Source organism: Colletotrichum orchidophilum (assembly GCF_001831195.1).
Source record: "Colletotrichum orchidophilum strain IMI 309357 chromosome Unknown Scaffold_8.1, whole genome shotgun sequence".
NCBI classification, from domain to species: domain Eukaryota; kingdom Fungi; phylum Ascomycota; class Sordariomycetes; order Glomerellales; family Glomerellaceae; genus Colletotrichum; species Colletotrichum orchidophilum.
Window position 1 is genome coordinate 531,620 of NW_019172964.1, and position 16,769 is coordinate 548,388.

A 16,769-nucleotide genomic window follows, 5' to 3' on the forward strand; every position below is an offset into this window, starting at 1 on the left:
GCCCGCTTCTGGGGAGGTATTTAGGTGAGGGGTCGACAGCAAGACAGAAACCTTTGCAAAATGTCGAGCCTGCCGGCATGGTCTGACAAGATTTGCGACTCTCAACAAGTCGGCAAAAACACCAGGCGGCAAGAGGACGACAATTGCAAAGCTAATGAGGAAGAGTCTGGCATCTTTTCTTTGACTTTTGATTCGGTTCGGTTGGTTGGGAATCCGTTACTCAGATACTGCACGAAGGGGACACCAGGGCTGGTGACTGGTTGCCTAAGCTGGTCCCCGGCAACTATTATGTGTTCTTGGGGGCGGTCTGGCAACGTGCTGGGATATCGACAATCTGTACATGGCTCCGCCGGTGGTCAGTGTAGATGGTTGTCCTCAGGACAAGGGTGCTCAGACTTTCCACACTGCGCCTCCATTATCCACGGGCTTTCACCGGCCTGGCAAGCTTGCAACATGATGGAGGCGGAGCACGGGTTATCGTGGGCTTGTCGGTGGGCATCGGGACCAACCAAAGTACGCATGGTAATTTCTCAATTTAACATTGTCGCGCGAATCTTGTCTCCTGGAACTTGTGAATCTGGCGGTGAATAACTTGGTACACTTAATTACGATGTTACAGAGTGCTCCGAAGAGGAAAGGCCGCGCCCAGGTCGCTACGACGACTCCAAGAAGCAGTACACTGCAATAGCCAGAGTCATCATCTTCCATGACGGGGGAACCTTGACTTAGCATGCTATGTCCTGAACAAAGTGGATGTTCAAGTTTCCTATGCTTGGATGTGAAATGCGAAGCGGTGGTTTGAAGTCATGAGACTAGCTGGCTCTATGGGTCAGGCGTGGCCTCGCTCGACTCCATATTGCAGGGCACGTATGATGGACCAGCTAGCTGCCTGCATGAAGCGCCAGAAGCAGTACCTCATGTATGTCGTCAGATGCAAAGTATATCCATTTTTATTTTTATCTGTATCCGTATCATCGCGACATATTCCAATCGGACTCAGTAATGTCGTGCATCACGATAAAAGTTTATTTTTTCATCGCATCATTCGCACCCAAGTTGACCTACGCTATCTGTCAGGTCACTACAGCACTATTTCCAGGATTTTGGATGGCATTTGTTTACTACCTCTCAAGTCAACTTCATAATTTCACCATCACCGTCCGTCTGAAGTCGGGTTTAGCAACTTCTCATTGTGAGTTTTGGCAAAAACCAAGCTTGGAAGCGGGGCATTTGGCGTTGAGCTTGTCTCCTTAGGTTCTGATCAATGCAATTTGAAAGCTACTGGGCAGCTACCGGGCAGCTAGCGCGTGGCTGAGTGTTGACCGCACTTGCAACTGCTTCGTAGGCGATCCTGCCATGCCATTTTGGTGAGCCCGGTCAAGGACAATGTCAATGGTTTTAGGACTTAAGTCGCGTGCTCTTGTCAAACTTCGTAATCCTCGTTGTCCTTCTTCTCCTTCATCTCCTCCCTTATTTTTTCCTTCTCCCAACAACCTCTCGGTTTTGTGAATCCCCGCTTGTGACTTTTCACCCGGTCACATCGATCTAAGCAACACTCTACTGAGCATTTGGGAATAGAGGAGGGGTATCCGTACAGAGCTGACTAACAAGGTAAGCCACCTCTAGCCGAGTAATCCCAGCACACACCAAATCGATAATCGTCATCGGCGCCTGTTACCTCCGACAGCTAAAATGGCGACCCTTGTCGACGTCAACTCCACCGCACCCGCCGACAAGATGGCTCCCTCAACGCTCGACCTGTTCATGTTGACGTTCAATTGCGCCAAGAAGTTCATCGACACGTCCGTTTTCGCGTCAAACCTCCACACGGCTTTCCAGCAGAGTGCCACCCCACTCCCAGAGGTTGTTGTCTTGTGAGTGGCCCTCGTGATCTTGCACTCCTCAACACTGCTAACCAAGCACGTCCTCCAAGCTCCCTGCAAGAGGTCGCGCCGTTATCGTACTCTTTCATCGGCGGCTACTTTCTCAGCCCGTACCTCGCCCGCTTCGAAGAAGCCCTGAATCTTGCTGCTACCAGATACACCAACGAAACCGCCCCAAACGACGACAGTCACGATGAAGCCGACGACGAAACGATATTGGTTAAGCCTACCGCTCCTACACCTGTGCGGCCTTACACTCTGGTCCGGGCTCGCAATGTCGGTATGACGGCCATCATGCTCTTTGCACGGAACCCCGAGTCAATTTTGCGTGTGCAAGAGGCAGAGGTGGGCTTCGGCGCTGCAGAAATGGGCAACAAAGGCGCTGTGGCACTCAGGGTCTTGTATGAAGGCACAATGGTCGACGGTGGGAAGAAGGAGACGGAGCTCACCTTCGTGGCTACACACCTTGCGGCAATGGAGTGGAATCTGCCCAGGCGAAATGCCAACTGGGCAACCATCATGCGTGGCCTGACATTCGAGAACCCAGAGGACATTCTGCACCCGAAGAAGAGCAAGCCCAGTACCCCCTCTGCACAGGGAGAGAGCCAAACCGACGTTGCCAGGGATGAAGCAGTGCACCTCTTGCATGACGAGCATCACGCACAGACACTTGCTCTCCAGGAACGGCTACAAGAGATTTCTGTTTTCAAGCCAAGCTCCCATCTTTTTGTCGGTGGCGATCTCAACTATCGCATCTCAACAACGAGTCCGCCACCGATGGCAACGTTCCCTAGTCTCGATCCCGAAAGCGAACACCATTATGCTCACTTCTTTGCCTTGGACCAGCTCACAAGAGAACGCCAGGCAGGACGTACTCTGCATGGCCTGAGTGAGGCGGAGGTCAAATTCCCTCCGACCTACAAGTACAACGTTCTGCCCCCGGACGACACCCGCCTAAAAGTTGATGGCGTGGAGGACGTGCCTTGGGTGTTTGCGCCTCATCGATATCCCGGTTGGACGGATCGCATCTTGTACTTGGATGTCCCCTCTTGGATCAAGACCAAGCCTCAAAAGGTCGACGTCAAGGCCTACGACGCCATGCCTGTAGTCCGCAGCTCGGATCACAGAGCCGTGTACCTGAGAGCCGCGGTTCCGCTACTCACCGAGAAGGAGCTTGTCCGTTCATCGACAGAAGCTCCAGCGTCCAATGCGGTAGATCCTCGCCTCGTGCTCCCTGTAGCCATCGATCCTGAGGCCTGGGAGAGACGTGCGGCAGCAAGACGGAAGGAAGTTCTTGTTGGCTGGAGCATGTTTCTGTGGTCTACTAAGCAGGGAGCGATAATACTGGCCACGCTGCTGGCCGTGGGCGCAGGTGCTTGGTGGCTGAGCCAGTGAGCATGAAAGAAGGCGATTCGTATAGGAGCTTGATGATACGCTGGCCTTGTTTGTCGTTTGGAGTTTCAAGTACACGCAAAAGACGGCTCTTAGCGATGGAGGGTTGAAGGACCGCGAGCGGATTTGGCAGGAGCGCAGCATTGATTACACAAAGCATGAACTCGAATTACGATAGACTCAATTCAAGACGTTGGTTTCGTGTACTAACAACCTGTCAACTTTGATGTTGGGTGTCAGGGGCTCAGTCTCATCGAGGTATTTTTTACTAAGCAGAATACACACCAATCGAATCCAGACAGAGGGCCAGCAGCTTCTTTAGCTAACTCATCTTGCCATGAACATTCCAACATGTCTGAAAGGGAAACATTGGGTCAAGACATATCCGGCTGACACGAGGAGCGAGTCAAACTGTTTCCGACAGACAATCGTCTTTCGTGTGACCTTCGTCAGCGGCGTCCTGGCGTCTTACGGGGTTTCCAGGCCGCCGGGTCGAGAAAGGGGGGGGAGAGGGGACTTGGGACGCAAGGGTCATCCCGAGACGAATAAACCCCCCTTTTTGGCAGCTCTAGATGAGGGTTTTTCATGTTCATTTTGGGAAGAGTTCTCCCTGGAAGAGAGAGGGAAGGAACAAAGAAAGGGGTCCCGAATCCCGGTCCGGCTCGTCCGTTGACTTCTCACTATCTGAAAAAAAAATTTGAAAAATAAGGGCCGGAACTGCTCCGACCATGAATACTGCTCACCTACCAGTCTTCCCCTTTCGTATCCGCATGTGTCTGCAGAGGGTGCCATCTGGAACGACATCAGTTGAAGAAGACTGCTCTTTGGACTCTGAGGCTCAGGGGTGGGGGTGTTATGTTGGCTTGGCATTTCGTGACTTATGACCAATTCTCGCGATTCACTTGCGTCTGTCAAATGAGAACCTTTGTATAAATTTTCTGTGGCGGCCGGCCGGAACTCTGCCCCGACAAAACTAGTTCATACTCACTCACAAGAGTCTTAATGGTGCGCTTGGAAACCCACTTGACTTCCGAGTGAACGCCCTGGACGTAGGGAGTACATACGGAGTCGAGTCCCAAGACAGGGCAGTCATTGTCAAGACGATGCGAGGTTCGTTTGGGCGACATATAAAGGGTTAGCTGGTCCGATGAATCGCCGGATCGAGGCGTAAAACCGCAGCCCCAATTGAGCGTGTAGAGAACTGTTCTTCAGCCTTACACCTACGCCGAACGTCAAAGGATTTTTCGAAACGCACTAGGCTGCTACAGACAATCGAGATGCGGCGTGCGACGAACGCCGCGATCCTCGGAAGCGAACGGGGGCCGTGCCACCTCAACAATGAATATTTTCATCTGTGTATTGGGGCTTGAAATTGGTACTTATTTCAGGAACTGCCGAGCGGGCGAATTGGCACCTTCGGAATTCGGGAGAACTTTTGCAATGAGGAGACAGCGGTGCATTGGGGCCTAAAGTGACATAATTGTCGGGCACTCGCCGCAGTCAGGCACGGGCGCGACTCATGTATAGGATCAAAATGTAAAGGAAGCAGGACGCAGGCCAAGCCGCATGCCGCTGACGAAGGGCTGATGAGGATCTCGGTGATGTGTTTCTGGTTGGCTGATTGCTGGCATACCAAGGTCTCCTAGTCCTGGGAAATATCAGTTCTTGGCCAAACTTTCTTGGGAGCGGGCGAGTTCATGGTGTAGTTTTTTAGCTCGGCCATGACGAGATGTTGAAATTCAGTCGAGGTGATTGCATTGTTGGGCTTGAGCGAGCTTAGTAGAATGGCTATGCATCCCAACGCTGTGTGAACAGCCGGCGGTTGATTTGCTAGGCCCTCGTGGAAACGGCTCAGATTGCGAAGCCGAAAGCATGTCGTGCCGGATGTTCGTCGGGAAGAGTCAATACACGAGCTGAGGGCGGTGGGCGAGAGGTGGGATGAGATCGAAGCGTTGCGTCATAGCCGCCGATAAGAGTCGCTTGCATGCAAGGTGTAACACTAATTAGGCCCTTTCCCTCCCCGCGGGACCGGATACCGCATGGCCTGGGCAAGATCTGGCTGACGAAGAGAGGCAGCCCTGTGTGAAACTAAATATCTTGGATGCGACGAAAGCCTCGGAGGAGGGGCATCAACGGCTGTTGATTCAACAGGAACGCCTCAAGACGCCGTCTGCCTAGTCCAAGACTGTATCTGTCAGTTGGGTTTGCGTCTCCTTTCATTTGTCTTTACCGTCTCCTCATCGGCTTTTAAGCGTCCGGAGGCCCCGTCAGAGCCACTTTTCATTCGCGTTGGCAGCCACATTTGCTACGCCACGGCAGCGTATGCCGGTGGAAGCAGGGCATGATACCACCGCCCCTTGTTCGTGGCCGATGGAACGCCGTATCAAGATGCGCGCCACCGAATGACCGGCAGGACGGAGAGTGAGCAAATATAGAAGAGCATACGGCAAAACTGAGGCCCACGCGAAACCGGGAGACGGTCCGCTGCAGTTCGGGCTCTGGATTGATGCGATGGGCGGGATGGGTGTCTCCTCCTTGTTGTCTCGGAAGGGATCTATATGTTACATCTGCCAAAGGGCCCTTGAACGAAGAAATAGCCGACAGTCCTTGGGCACATCAGGGTTTCGGAGATTTACTCGAATGCGGGAGTCGGGGGCCGCCAGAAACAAGACGGGCGGGAGTAGCTAATCGTAAACGACATCGGATTGAAAGTAATTTGGCTCGGCTGATATCAGCAAGTCCGAGTCCAGTGGTCAACAGGGGGTGGCAGGGCTCGCAGGAAGAGGCGAACGGACCAGCAAGAAATGGAAGGGGCGAGGATCCCGTAATACTGCCGTGGTGCGAGCTGATTAACAGAGCTGAAGCGGTGCCATGTGGGGGTGACGGACAGCCTCCGTAGCTGACGGTTCCAGGCGGATGTTCCAGACGGACTTGTCGAAGAAGAGAGGAAGAGGAGTGAAGCCGAGGCGGGCCGAGTCGAGACATGGGCTGAGGCCCCGGATTCCCACCTGGTGGACTGGACGCCATTCCCAAGGAGGAAAGAGTATGTCGGTGGTTCCGCTGGATTACACGCCGCACCCGCTGCAAAAGCTGCATAGTCGAGACTTGTTTCTCCATCGACTCTATCTGGTCGGCACCGCGGGTGGCTAATGAGGTAGCTGTGGATTAGGATTGGACGGGCTGTGAGGGAGTGAGAACGGCGACCGAGATGTCAAAGTGCAGCTGTCGGTGAGGTTGCAAGTGCGGGTTAAAGGAGCGACTGACCCATCCACACAATGCGCATCCACATCCACACGGCCTTCCATTGCCCACGCGGTGAAGACAGGAGGTACTTGGGATATACCTTGCCTCATACCTACGCCGTGGGTAGTGCCCAAGCACGTGCCAAGGTATCATAACGTATCTTACTTGCAAGGTGGGCGGCGTGGGAGGGTACCCCCGTGTTGTCGGGTAGCAAAGAAGCCAAGAACCCACGCCTCTTGCCTGGCCATAACGTGGTGTTCCACGTCCCATCCCGGCAATCACAAGTTAAGGTGCAACCCAGCAAGCAGCCAGACGCACGGCGTGGTTGTCGTGGTGCCCCTCCCCTCCCGGTCCGCCCCATAAATGCTCCAACCGTAAAGTATGTAGCTGTCTATTCTGTTGCCTTTCGTCATTGCCACGGCCCTTTCATCTGAAGGTTTTCCTCTCCCTGAAAGCTGAAAGGCCCCAAAGGTCACCCAACGAGAAGAAGACGCACTCTCTTCCCACCGCATATCGAACAGAGACAGAACAGAGACAGAACACACAACACAGAACACAAAACACATACGAAGAGAAGAACGATATTATACCCTCGCCCATATCAGACGCCGCGAACCGTACTCGGCTACCTTACCTCACCTTGTTTGTAGCAGTCAGTTGCCCAAAGGGGACAAACAGTGTCTCCCGCCAGCTCCAGTTCCAGCCTCCGAACCACATCGATCCCCAAATCTGGGCCTAGACTCAGACCCAGCACCAGACGAAGCCGGGCCCGAACCGAACCCCTTTCCACCACCACAATTCCCATTGACCACTGACGAGACCCAACGAGCACCACATACCTCTCTCCCTCCGTACCCATCTTTCCACCTCACGGCGCCTGGATTGCCTTGTACTGTCTCAACTCACCTCGACCAGCTTTTCGGGCCGCGACGGTGATGGACGACGTGCTGCCCAGCTGAGCGATAACCTTACCAAACAACCTCCCAGACCCGAATCGAACTCCTCGGCTCTTTATGACGGGAATATCGGCCATCAATAAAAAACTACACAATATGGCGGCCACCGTTGCGCATGCGAGTCCTCTGCCGAATCAGGTCGGTGGAGGATTGTCCAAGATGATGGGCAGAGGCAGTAGTAGTAATGGCCACCCTCAGGCGCAACAACATTCCGACGCTGGAGCTGGACCTATTGCAACCCGGAAATTGTCTCCTCAGGACTTCCGCGTCGTAAGGACGCTTGGAACTGGTCCGTTTGCACCCCGTTGCCTGTGTCTCTCTGCACCTACCGTGTCTCGGAAGGCCGTTTGCTAATTATGACTACCGTCACGTAGGTACCTTTGCTCGAGTGTGTCTTGTGCGCCCAGCGAATGCGACTGAGGAGGAGCGCGATACTGTCTTTGCTCTGAAAATTCTGCGGAAAACAGAGGTCATCAAGCTTAAACAGATCGACCACGTTCGTCACGAACGTCTAATTCTCGGCGATGTTGCCGGCCACCCCTTTATCACGAATCTCATCTCCTCTTTTACCGACCGCGACCACTTGTATATGCTGCTGGACTACGTCCCTGGCGGCGAGCTGTTCAGTTATTTGCGCAAGTTTCGGCGCTTCGAAGAGGAGACGGCGCGCTTCTACGCTGCAGAGATTGTTCTCGTGTTGGAGTACCTGCACGAGCAGCAGGGCCGCGTTGCCTACCGTGACCTCAAACCCGAGAACCTCCTTTTGGATGGGGAGGGCCACATCAAGCTGGTTGACTTTGGCTTCGCAAAGAGGTTGAGCAATAGCGCGGGCCAACCCATCGAGACCTACACCCTCTGCGGCACTCCCGAATACCTCGCCCCGGAAGTGATCCATAACAAAGGTCACACGACAGCGGTGGACTGGTGGGCGTTGGGCATTTTGATATATGAGTTCTTGACGGGATACCCACCATTCTGGCACCAGAACCCGATTGAAATATACAAACAGTGAGTGGTGCAGAGGCCGGCCGGCAGCAAAAAAGCTTTTTGGTCGCAACCACTAACAGATTATGCAGAATTGTCGAGAAGCCTGTCATGTTCCCGCACGACCCGCCAGTGTCGGCCGAGGCCCAAGATCTGATCAGATCCTTTTGCACGGTAGACCGATCCCGACGACTCGGAAACCTCAGTGGAGGCGCCGCCAAGGTCAAGGAGCACCCCTTTTTCCGAGGCGTCAACTGGGACGAACTGTACCATCGACGAGTACGGGGCCCCATCATTCCACCGATCAGATACCCCGGTGACGCGCAATGCTTCGACATCTACCCCGAGGACGACGGCAAGAGGGAGCCGTACACGGACGACATGGTCCAGAAATATGATCAGTATTTCAAGGATTTTTGACACAAGCTTTCTCGAATTTTGCGACACATCATTGTATGAATCATGCGCTCGGAGTTGTTTTGCTTGGAGAAGTTGGTCTCCGTAATTCTTTGCATGCTTTTTATGATACTCCAACTTGTAACTGTACTGGATGCGATTTGGCAGCGAGAATCAGGAGAATGAGCCGCCCAGTCAGCGGCGCTCGAGAGACAGAGCTTGGACATGAGGGAAAGAGTTGTTAGGCCTTGGTCTGGGATATGCGTGTGAGGGATTTTTTGTTGGTCAAACCCCCTGGATGGGCATTGCTGGGTGTTGTTCTTTTTATCCCATTTCACTCGAGTATTTAAAGGCGTTGCATTATGGATGATGAATCAGCCTGTCAGCACCAGGGGCGATTCTGGAATTCAGGAGCCCTATCTTCCAGAGGTAGGAGTTACTCCGACGAAAGAATAGAAGAGAAATTCCGCATGAGACAGTGTCGTCATGAGCGTCGGTTGTTGTCTCTTCTTGTTACCCCAGTGCCGTATGCGAGCGAATTGCCGTGCTGATCAGAAAGAAGCAAGTCGAGAGACAAGAGCAGCTTGCAAGGTGCAGGTTGACCGGGTTATCTCTGCGCCCAGTGAGCACTCCGATTCCTTGCCATAACAGCACGGGGGAGTGTCTCAGCTCCTTGGGAAGCTAGCCGACTCAGGCATGACACATGCTCATGGGTTGTCACTCTGGTGATGGGCCAATCTCACGTCACCTGGTCCAGGCGATGCGCTCCCTTTTTCAGACTCATCTCACTTGTATCTCAAGTCAATTACAGCTGAGGTCCAATATGCGCGCGCGAGAGGCTGACGAGGCTGTTTATCAGATGAGTTACAAGAGTGTTATCATAATTACCTGGCCTGCGGCAAGCTAGACTGGAATGTCGGAAGGGGGATGGATGCCATCATATCACTGAAAAGGCAAAGTAGATCAAGGGATTGCGAACACAAATGTGATGTGTATGACATTTGCCTGAATAAGGAGTCGGGTGAGTTCAATCGGTGAGATGAGAATGAGACTGACGAAGAGGTGGAGCGTGGTGACCTAAGGATGGCCGGACAGGCGGGTTGCGAATAAGGTGCAGAGGGGTAACCCCTCTGCAGGGGACTGCCAGGCTGCGAACCGCCCGCTAATCATGAGGTGCCTCCCGTGCAGTCCGATTAGGGGTAGCCATCCTCAGTGACTGGCCGACTGGGAGGTGGGAGGTGCGAGCGGTGCAGGTGGGCTCCCACGGCTGCAGGTCACTAGCAGTTCAGGTAGGGCAGCCGGGCTCAGGAAAGGTAAGGTGGGTACGTACCGCGACCCTCTGGGCATGGACGAAATCCTTGGCGGGAAACCTCCAACTATCCACTCCATTGCATTCAGCTCCAGTCCCGACTTCTGGCGCGCAGCTGCTTACTGCTTCTCTCCCCATCAACTCATCCAACGAAATCCCACTCTCGCCGAACACCAAATCGAACCCTGCCTTTCAGCCTCGAGGCGTACAGATGCTTCAAGAATCATTTTCTCACTTGCTGTGACGCCAAACCCCCTTCACTTCTTTGGCAGACAGCACCCTTTTTTGGGCCCGCCCCCTCCCTCTCCCGGGCCAGCGAGTCGCCGACCAAGAGCCATCCTGCGAATCTCTAACCATCCGGCCCAAGCCGAGCCTTCGATCCGCGGGTCCCATTTGATACCACTCCCCGACATGACCAGCTGAGTGCATCAGCTTCAGGATGCTCACTCTATCCAGCCTCGTGCAGAAGGCACAGCAGTTGGTCGACCCGACCCAAGGGCTCAACCTGACCAACTCCGACAAGAACCCATCCAAGTCGTCGCTGTTCCAGAACCAGTTCCGCCTCCCTAGTACCCAGACGCCGCTGTACGAGATCAATGCCGAATTGACCATCCCGCCCGCCAATGCCACCTATGGAGGCAAGGACCACGACCGAGGCTACCACTATGCTGGCAAGCTACACCTGTCTGAAGGCTACATGTGCTTCTCCACCACCCCCTCAAGTTTCGTCCAGGGCGCCAGCACCTCAACAAGCTCTGCCTTCACTGGCCAAACACATGGTGGAGGACCCAGTGGGAATGGCTTCACTTTTCCTCTCTGCGCCATCAGAAGAGTAGAGAGGTTGAACAGCCAGACCTTCCAGGTACGTTGCCCCGAACCCCGGGTGGTGACATTGACAGCAGTCCGTGCTTCTTCCCCCGCAAGGCTTTGAACTGACATACTGCTCTTTCACATAGTTTGCCTTGGCGATTACTACTTGGAATGGCATCAATCAGCAAAAAGATAAAGACAAGGACAAGGAAACACCCTCCGACAAGGACAAGAAGGATGTTAGGGAGCAAAGGATCACAATACATCTTGCCGGCACCCGCCAGGGCTGCGAGCGCTTCTGCGATGGTCTGAAGAAGGGACTCAGGGCCGGCGTCGGGAATGTTGGTAAATACAAAAAGGTTACCGGCGAGTGCTACTCTGAGTACCTCCTCAGATCCGACGACAAGAAGAACGCGAGTCCGCCCGACGCTGGCCTTGGCATGCTCTTCCGCTACCCTGGAGACCCAAAGAAGCTGCGTGACAGGGCCAAGATGCGCCTCTGGGCCGAATACCTGCGCGACAACGGACGAAACATGACACTCATCCGCCAGCCCACCTTCCACAAGCTCATCCGCGTTGGTCTGCCCAATCGACTGAGAGGTGAAACTTGGGAGTTGACGTCCGGATCGATCTATCTCCGACTCGAGCACCCGACACTATACGCCGAGACCCTAGCCAAGTATGAAGGTCAAGAGTCTCTCGCTATTGACGAGATCGAGAAGGACCTGAATCGAAGTCTGCCAGAGTATCCTGGGTTCCAGAGCGAAGAGGGTATCGGTCGTCTCCGCCGCGTGCTTACAGCTTACAGCTGGGTGAATCCTGATGTCGGATACTGTCAGGCCATGAACATTGTCGTCGCGGCATTGCTCATCTACATGTCCGAGACCCAAGCCTTCTTTCTGCTGTCTTCAATGTGCGACAGGCTCGTACCAGGATATTACTCGACAACAATGTACGGAACCCTGCTAGATCAAAAAGTCTTCGAATCCCTTGTCGAGAAGACGATGCCTATCCTGTGGGAACATCTGGTAAAGAGTGACGTCCAGCTTTCAGTTGTGTCGCTGCCTTGGTTTCTGTCACTATACATCAACTCGATGCCCTTGGTTTTCGCTTTCCGAGTTTTGGACGTCTTCTTCGTTGAAGGACCGAAAGTTTTATTCCAAATAGGACTCGCCATCTTGAGAATCAATGGCGAGGAGCTTTTAGATGCCACAGATGACGGCGCCTTCATCTCCATTCTCAAGGGCTACTTTGCTCGTCTCGACGAGTCGGCACATCCCAAGTCGGAGAACCCGAAGCTCCGCGCTGTAACCAAGTTCCAAGAGTTGATGGTGGTGGCGTTCAAAGAATTTTCAGGAATCACCCACAGCAGCATTACAGACCTGCGGTTGAAGAACAAGGATGCCGTGCTTAGCAACATTGAGAGTTTTGCAAAGAGGACGGCTCTGCGAAACTTGGGCCCCGACAGCAAGCTCCTTGCCGCGGAGGAGCTAGGCGCCTTATACGATCGCTTCTATACAATCTTGTACGAGAGACAACAGCGAGAGAGCATTATTCAGCAGGAAAAACAGCGTCGTGCAAAGAACGCACGGCCTAGAGCGCGAGATGTGTTTGAACCCAATGACGAACACGTCGAAAAGGGACGAGTAGCCCTTGGTGCCAGCACCAGTCTGATGGACTACGATGCATTTAGAGAATTCCTCGCCAACATGGCAAAGTGGGCCATGTCCGACTCACCTACAACACCGCGCCGCGATACATTCGCCGATAAGGACAGAAACGCCTACACAAGCCGTCGCCAAAATAACGGTCTCCTTTCCCCATGGGGCTCAGGTCCAGAACCTGCCGACCATGAGTTCATGCAGCAGCTGTTCAAGAAATGGGATGTCAGCGGTACCGGCGCGTTGACTCTAGCTGATGTTGTGTCAGGCTTTGCGAGAATCAAGGGCAAGAAGGACATCATGGGAACCATTACGTATTTCTTTGAGCTCTACGACGATGATGGCGACGGCAAAGTTGACCGCGAGGGTATTCTGCGCATTTCCGAAGCCCTCCTCTTCTTGTCAAGAAGAGGACTCGAGGGCACATTGAGCCCAAGTGCTTCTACGCTCACGCTCAGCACGCCGACAGGCCAAGGCAGTGAGCCAAGCTTGCCTGGTATCTCAACCAACGAAAGATTCTTAGGCAGCGTCAGCGCGTTCATAAGAAGATGCTTCGAATACGCCGACCCGGACCACCCGAACAACAAAATCCACGAAGAAGAAGAAGAAGAGATCAAGTCCGCGGACAACAGCAAGGCTTTTGCCATCGGTGACGACGACGACGATGAAGAAGACCTCCTTGCCATGGATTCACCGCCTGGTAGCCCAAGCAAGGCGAAGAAATCGTCGTCCGAGTCACTATCATCACCAGCTGAAGACAAGCCTCCCGTCGCAGGTCGGTCACAGCGACGTGTCTCCAAAGCGCAGTCAGAAGCGGCGAACGCTGCTCTGGACCCAGCGAACCCTCTACACATGACACTCCCAACGTTCCGCATGGTTGTTCTCGCCGACGAACTTCTCGAGCAATTCTTCGAGTCGTCTTTCCCCGCCTCGTTCCACCTCATCGAGGGCCTACCAACGGTGTCTACACCCACTTCGACCCTCACTACCTTTTCCAGTCTTAACTTTGGACGTGCACCCGTCGCACCTCTCAATCCTGCAGCTCAAGGGGCCACTCGTGGCTTACGTGGCGTGTTGGACAATATCGTCACGGACGGAATGCGTGTCGCTGCAGAAGTTCGTCGGAGGATGGAAGAGGCTCAAAAGGAGTTGGAGAAGAACGCTGTGCCGGGACAAAGAGAAGAAGACGAGGAGGACGATGCGGACATTGGAGTCGAAATCGGCATCAGAAAGGGAACGGCCGGCGGAAGCGCGGATATCGAGAGACGTAGTGTGCGGAGCGAAGACCGTGACCTGCTCGACGGGGCAGACGCCGAGGCCGGTGCCAACGGTGGCGGCAAGGAAGGCCAACTGGTGGACATTGAGCCCACAAACCGGAGCGAGACGAATGCCAAGGGTGTTGTTGAATTTGAGGGCTGATCGACGTACTTACGCACGCAAGCACCGCTTGCGCGACCCGTTGAGGATACGGCAAGGAGGTGGACATGGCCAGACCCCACATGACGGTTTCGAGGCAGGCAAGGAGCGGCAGTTGTCCGGAAGCTTTGGGAGGAATGCAGTGGAAATGAGGGAGGACGGATGCGGTACGAAGTCGCCCTGTAGCGAAGTGGATGGACGGGTGATGGTTTCCCTCTGGTTGTGGTAGAAGGTATTTGTGGGGATCAGGACTATACCTGTCGACGTCTTATCACGGGATCATGTTTGGGATTGTATTGCCTCTGCGGCTAGAAGACATGGTCACTCAAATATAAGATGTTGTCCATTGAAGGCCCGGCGGTGTCAGTGCGTCCAAGTGGTTTGTTCGGCATGAAGAGCACGCCCGTGTGCAGCGCGCCTGTTCAGACCTGATGACAAGCCATCGCCGACTGAGCAGCATATCGCCGCAAGCCATGGTTGTTGATACTGACGGAATTTCTAGACGCGTTCGACCTCGTAGCTTAGGTACGTAGTGCGATTATGGGAGCCGTCGCCCTTGCTTGATTTCGAAGCCGACGGTCATCGATGAAGGGTCTGGCACGGAATCGAGGAGAGCCCTACAGAAGCTTACAGCAAAAGCAGATGAGAAAGGCTGATCCGCAACGCCATCTGCATGGCTCGGGAGGCACTAGAGTTTGGTATAAAGTTTGTCGTGGGAAGTTCGCCATCGTTTGCAACCAAACTTGAGCACTAAGGGGCGGTGGCAACGTGGGGCTCTTATGCATCATCGATATCAGCCAGCCAGCCAGCCTTGGAGAGGGCATCTTGGACGACAGAGACGGGCGGCACTTGGCTTGCTGCCTTTGCCGATGGGATGGGAAAGAAGGGCAGGTCAGTGTTGTTATGTCTTGACAGTGATATTTGCGTGGAGAGGCTAACGATGCCCCGAATAGCGTGAGGGAGAGCGCGTTTCCAAGGAGGAGGAAGCAACCGAAGCAACGTGGCTTACGCAGGGAGAGGACGGGGCATGTAGTCCCTCCTCCTGTTCTTGCCCTTGGCGGCTTGGCCAGGAGCTGCCCAGGAGCTGCCGAGGGTAGGCACACGAAGCACATCACAAAGTAAGGTAGCAGGAGCTGGAGCAGTGGCATGTAAGGTGCCTTAGGTAAGGCAAGTTGGAATGATGCCACTGGACCCTTTCTTTCCCTCTTGGCCTCAAACGGGCAGATGCGCCCTCAGCTCCCACCACTTTTCTACGTCTCTCGTACACATCCCTCGACTGGCCGCCACCCCAGCAGCGTCACTCCACATTCCACCACCTCGACGCCTCGCATTTCCTCGGTCGGCGATTTCCCAGGAGCCTGGAATTTCCCGACTCATGGTATGCCGGCCGGCGTGCCCTCGTACGTTCCGTCGTTTGCTTCCGTTTTCAAGTTTATTTTCGCGTGTCACGACCTCCACTTTCGCCCACTCTGCACGACATGGCCACATGTTTGTGTAACCCTGGTACACTTTCTTGGGCCACGAACCCATGTCGTCCGGTCGAATAAGCGTTGGTTCAGGCATTCGGAGGCCGTTGGTTGCACAGGGACAACGACTATCACCCAATATGAGTGCCGCGCTGAAGTTTTCTCGTTCAGTCAGACCTTTCCGCTCATATTCATGAGAGACACTGGTGCCTCTTTTCTCTGAGCAAGTATCGATACGCTCACACTGTCCACGCAAACACACCATACAGACTTGTACGCTCGTCAGTGGGTTATCTACTCTTTGGCCCACGGCGAACTGTGTGAGCACGTAATGCATGCATCGAACGTCAGGCCACTATTCCCGCTCCGTCCCTCGATCAACGATAGCTCGTCCCCCCTTCTGCATTCCACATATTGCATAGCTGAGCTTCTGGTCTCGCGCTTCTGTGTTTCTTCCCGCCGTCGCACAAGAACGGAGAGGAAAGTATGGCAGCGGCCGGCATTCTCTCAGTTGTCCCACACATTTTGCCTTCCACACCAACGACAAGTCCTATCAACGGGGCCCGGGTTTAGGCTAGGCTAGGAGGCCATCGCCGTTCTCGAAAACGTGCTTTGCATCATTGCAACAAGCGGCTCACGTTTAATTGTCTGAATTCAGCCGCAGGAGAATCCCCGCTACGGCGAGGAGGAAAAAATGATGGATGGAAATGTGTAAAGTGGCCACGGCTCTTGCGAGACATCGCCAGACCATCCGGTTTCCTGGCTCCAGGACCCATTGCTCGCCAACGCCCCTTCGCCCTTTTGTCTCTCCTCCGTTTCGACTCCGGAGTGGGAGTGGTGGCCGTCCGAGATGGAAGCCAGCCCAGACATCCACATACGTCGGCCGAGTACTGCGTGGGAGGAATGACTGGCGTTCAGGAGAAAAGCGTCGCACACGGCTGGACTTGAGAATCGTCATTTCACGCATTCCAGATTCCTGGGACGAGCCTATGCTCTCACCCAGCAGCCCTAAGGTGGAAGGGAGGCGGGAGATACAATGCCATCCATGTTGATGGAAGAGGGCAAGAGGCGACAGGGCCGGCATTCTTTGCCCACACGACGAGAAGCTTTCAAATACGGCCATGATTCTCCCCCAAAAGTGCCCGGTTTCCTGTCTCTTCCCTCACTGTACTTCGACTCACACTCGCTTCTCCTTTTCGTCCGTCTTACCTGGCCTTCCCGGGGCAAGTTGGGCAGTCATTCGTTCCTGTAGC

General features: G+C 54.2%; 2 protein-coding genes across 2 annotated transcripts; both read left to right on the forward strand.

The window, feature by feature from the left end:
- Positions 1 to 1,692: 1,692 nt before the first annotated feature.
- CORC01_01622 (endonuclease/Exonuclease/phosphatase) lies at positions 1,693 to 3,278 on the forward strand (the record flags this gene model as incomplete). Its single annotated transcript, XM_022613276.1, has 2 exons — positions 1,693 to 1,874; positions 1,934 to 3,278. 2 exons carry the CDS (start codon positions 1,693 to 1,695, stop codon positions 3,276 to 3,278), a joined length of 1,527 nt encoding a protein of 508 aa, XP_022480375.1.
- Positions 3,279 to 10,602: 7,324 nt separating this feature from the next.
- CORC01_01623 (TBC domain-containing protein) lies at positions 10,603 to 14,053 on the forward strand (the record flags this gene model as incomplete). The annotated part of the gene is made up of 2 exons (XM_022613277.1): positions 10,603 to 11,025; positions 11,120 to 14,053. 2 exons carry the CDS (start codon positions 10,603 to 10,605, stop codon positions 14,051 to 14,053), a joined length of 3,357 nt encoding a protein of 1,118 aa, XP_022480376.1.
- Between the last annotated feature and the right edge of the window lie 2,716 nt (positions 14,054 to 16,769).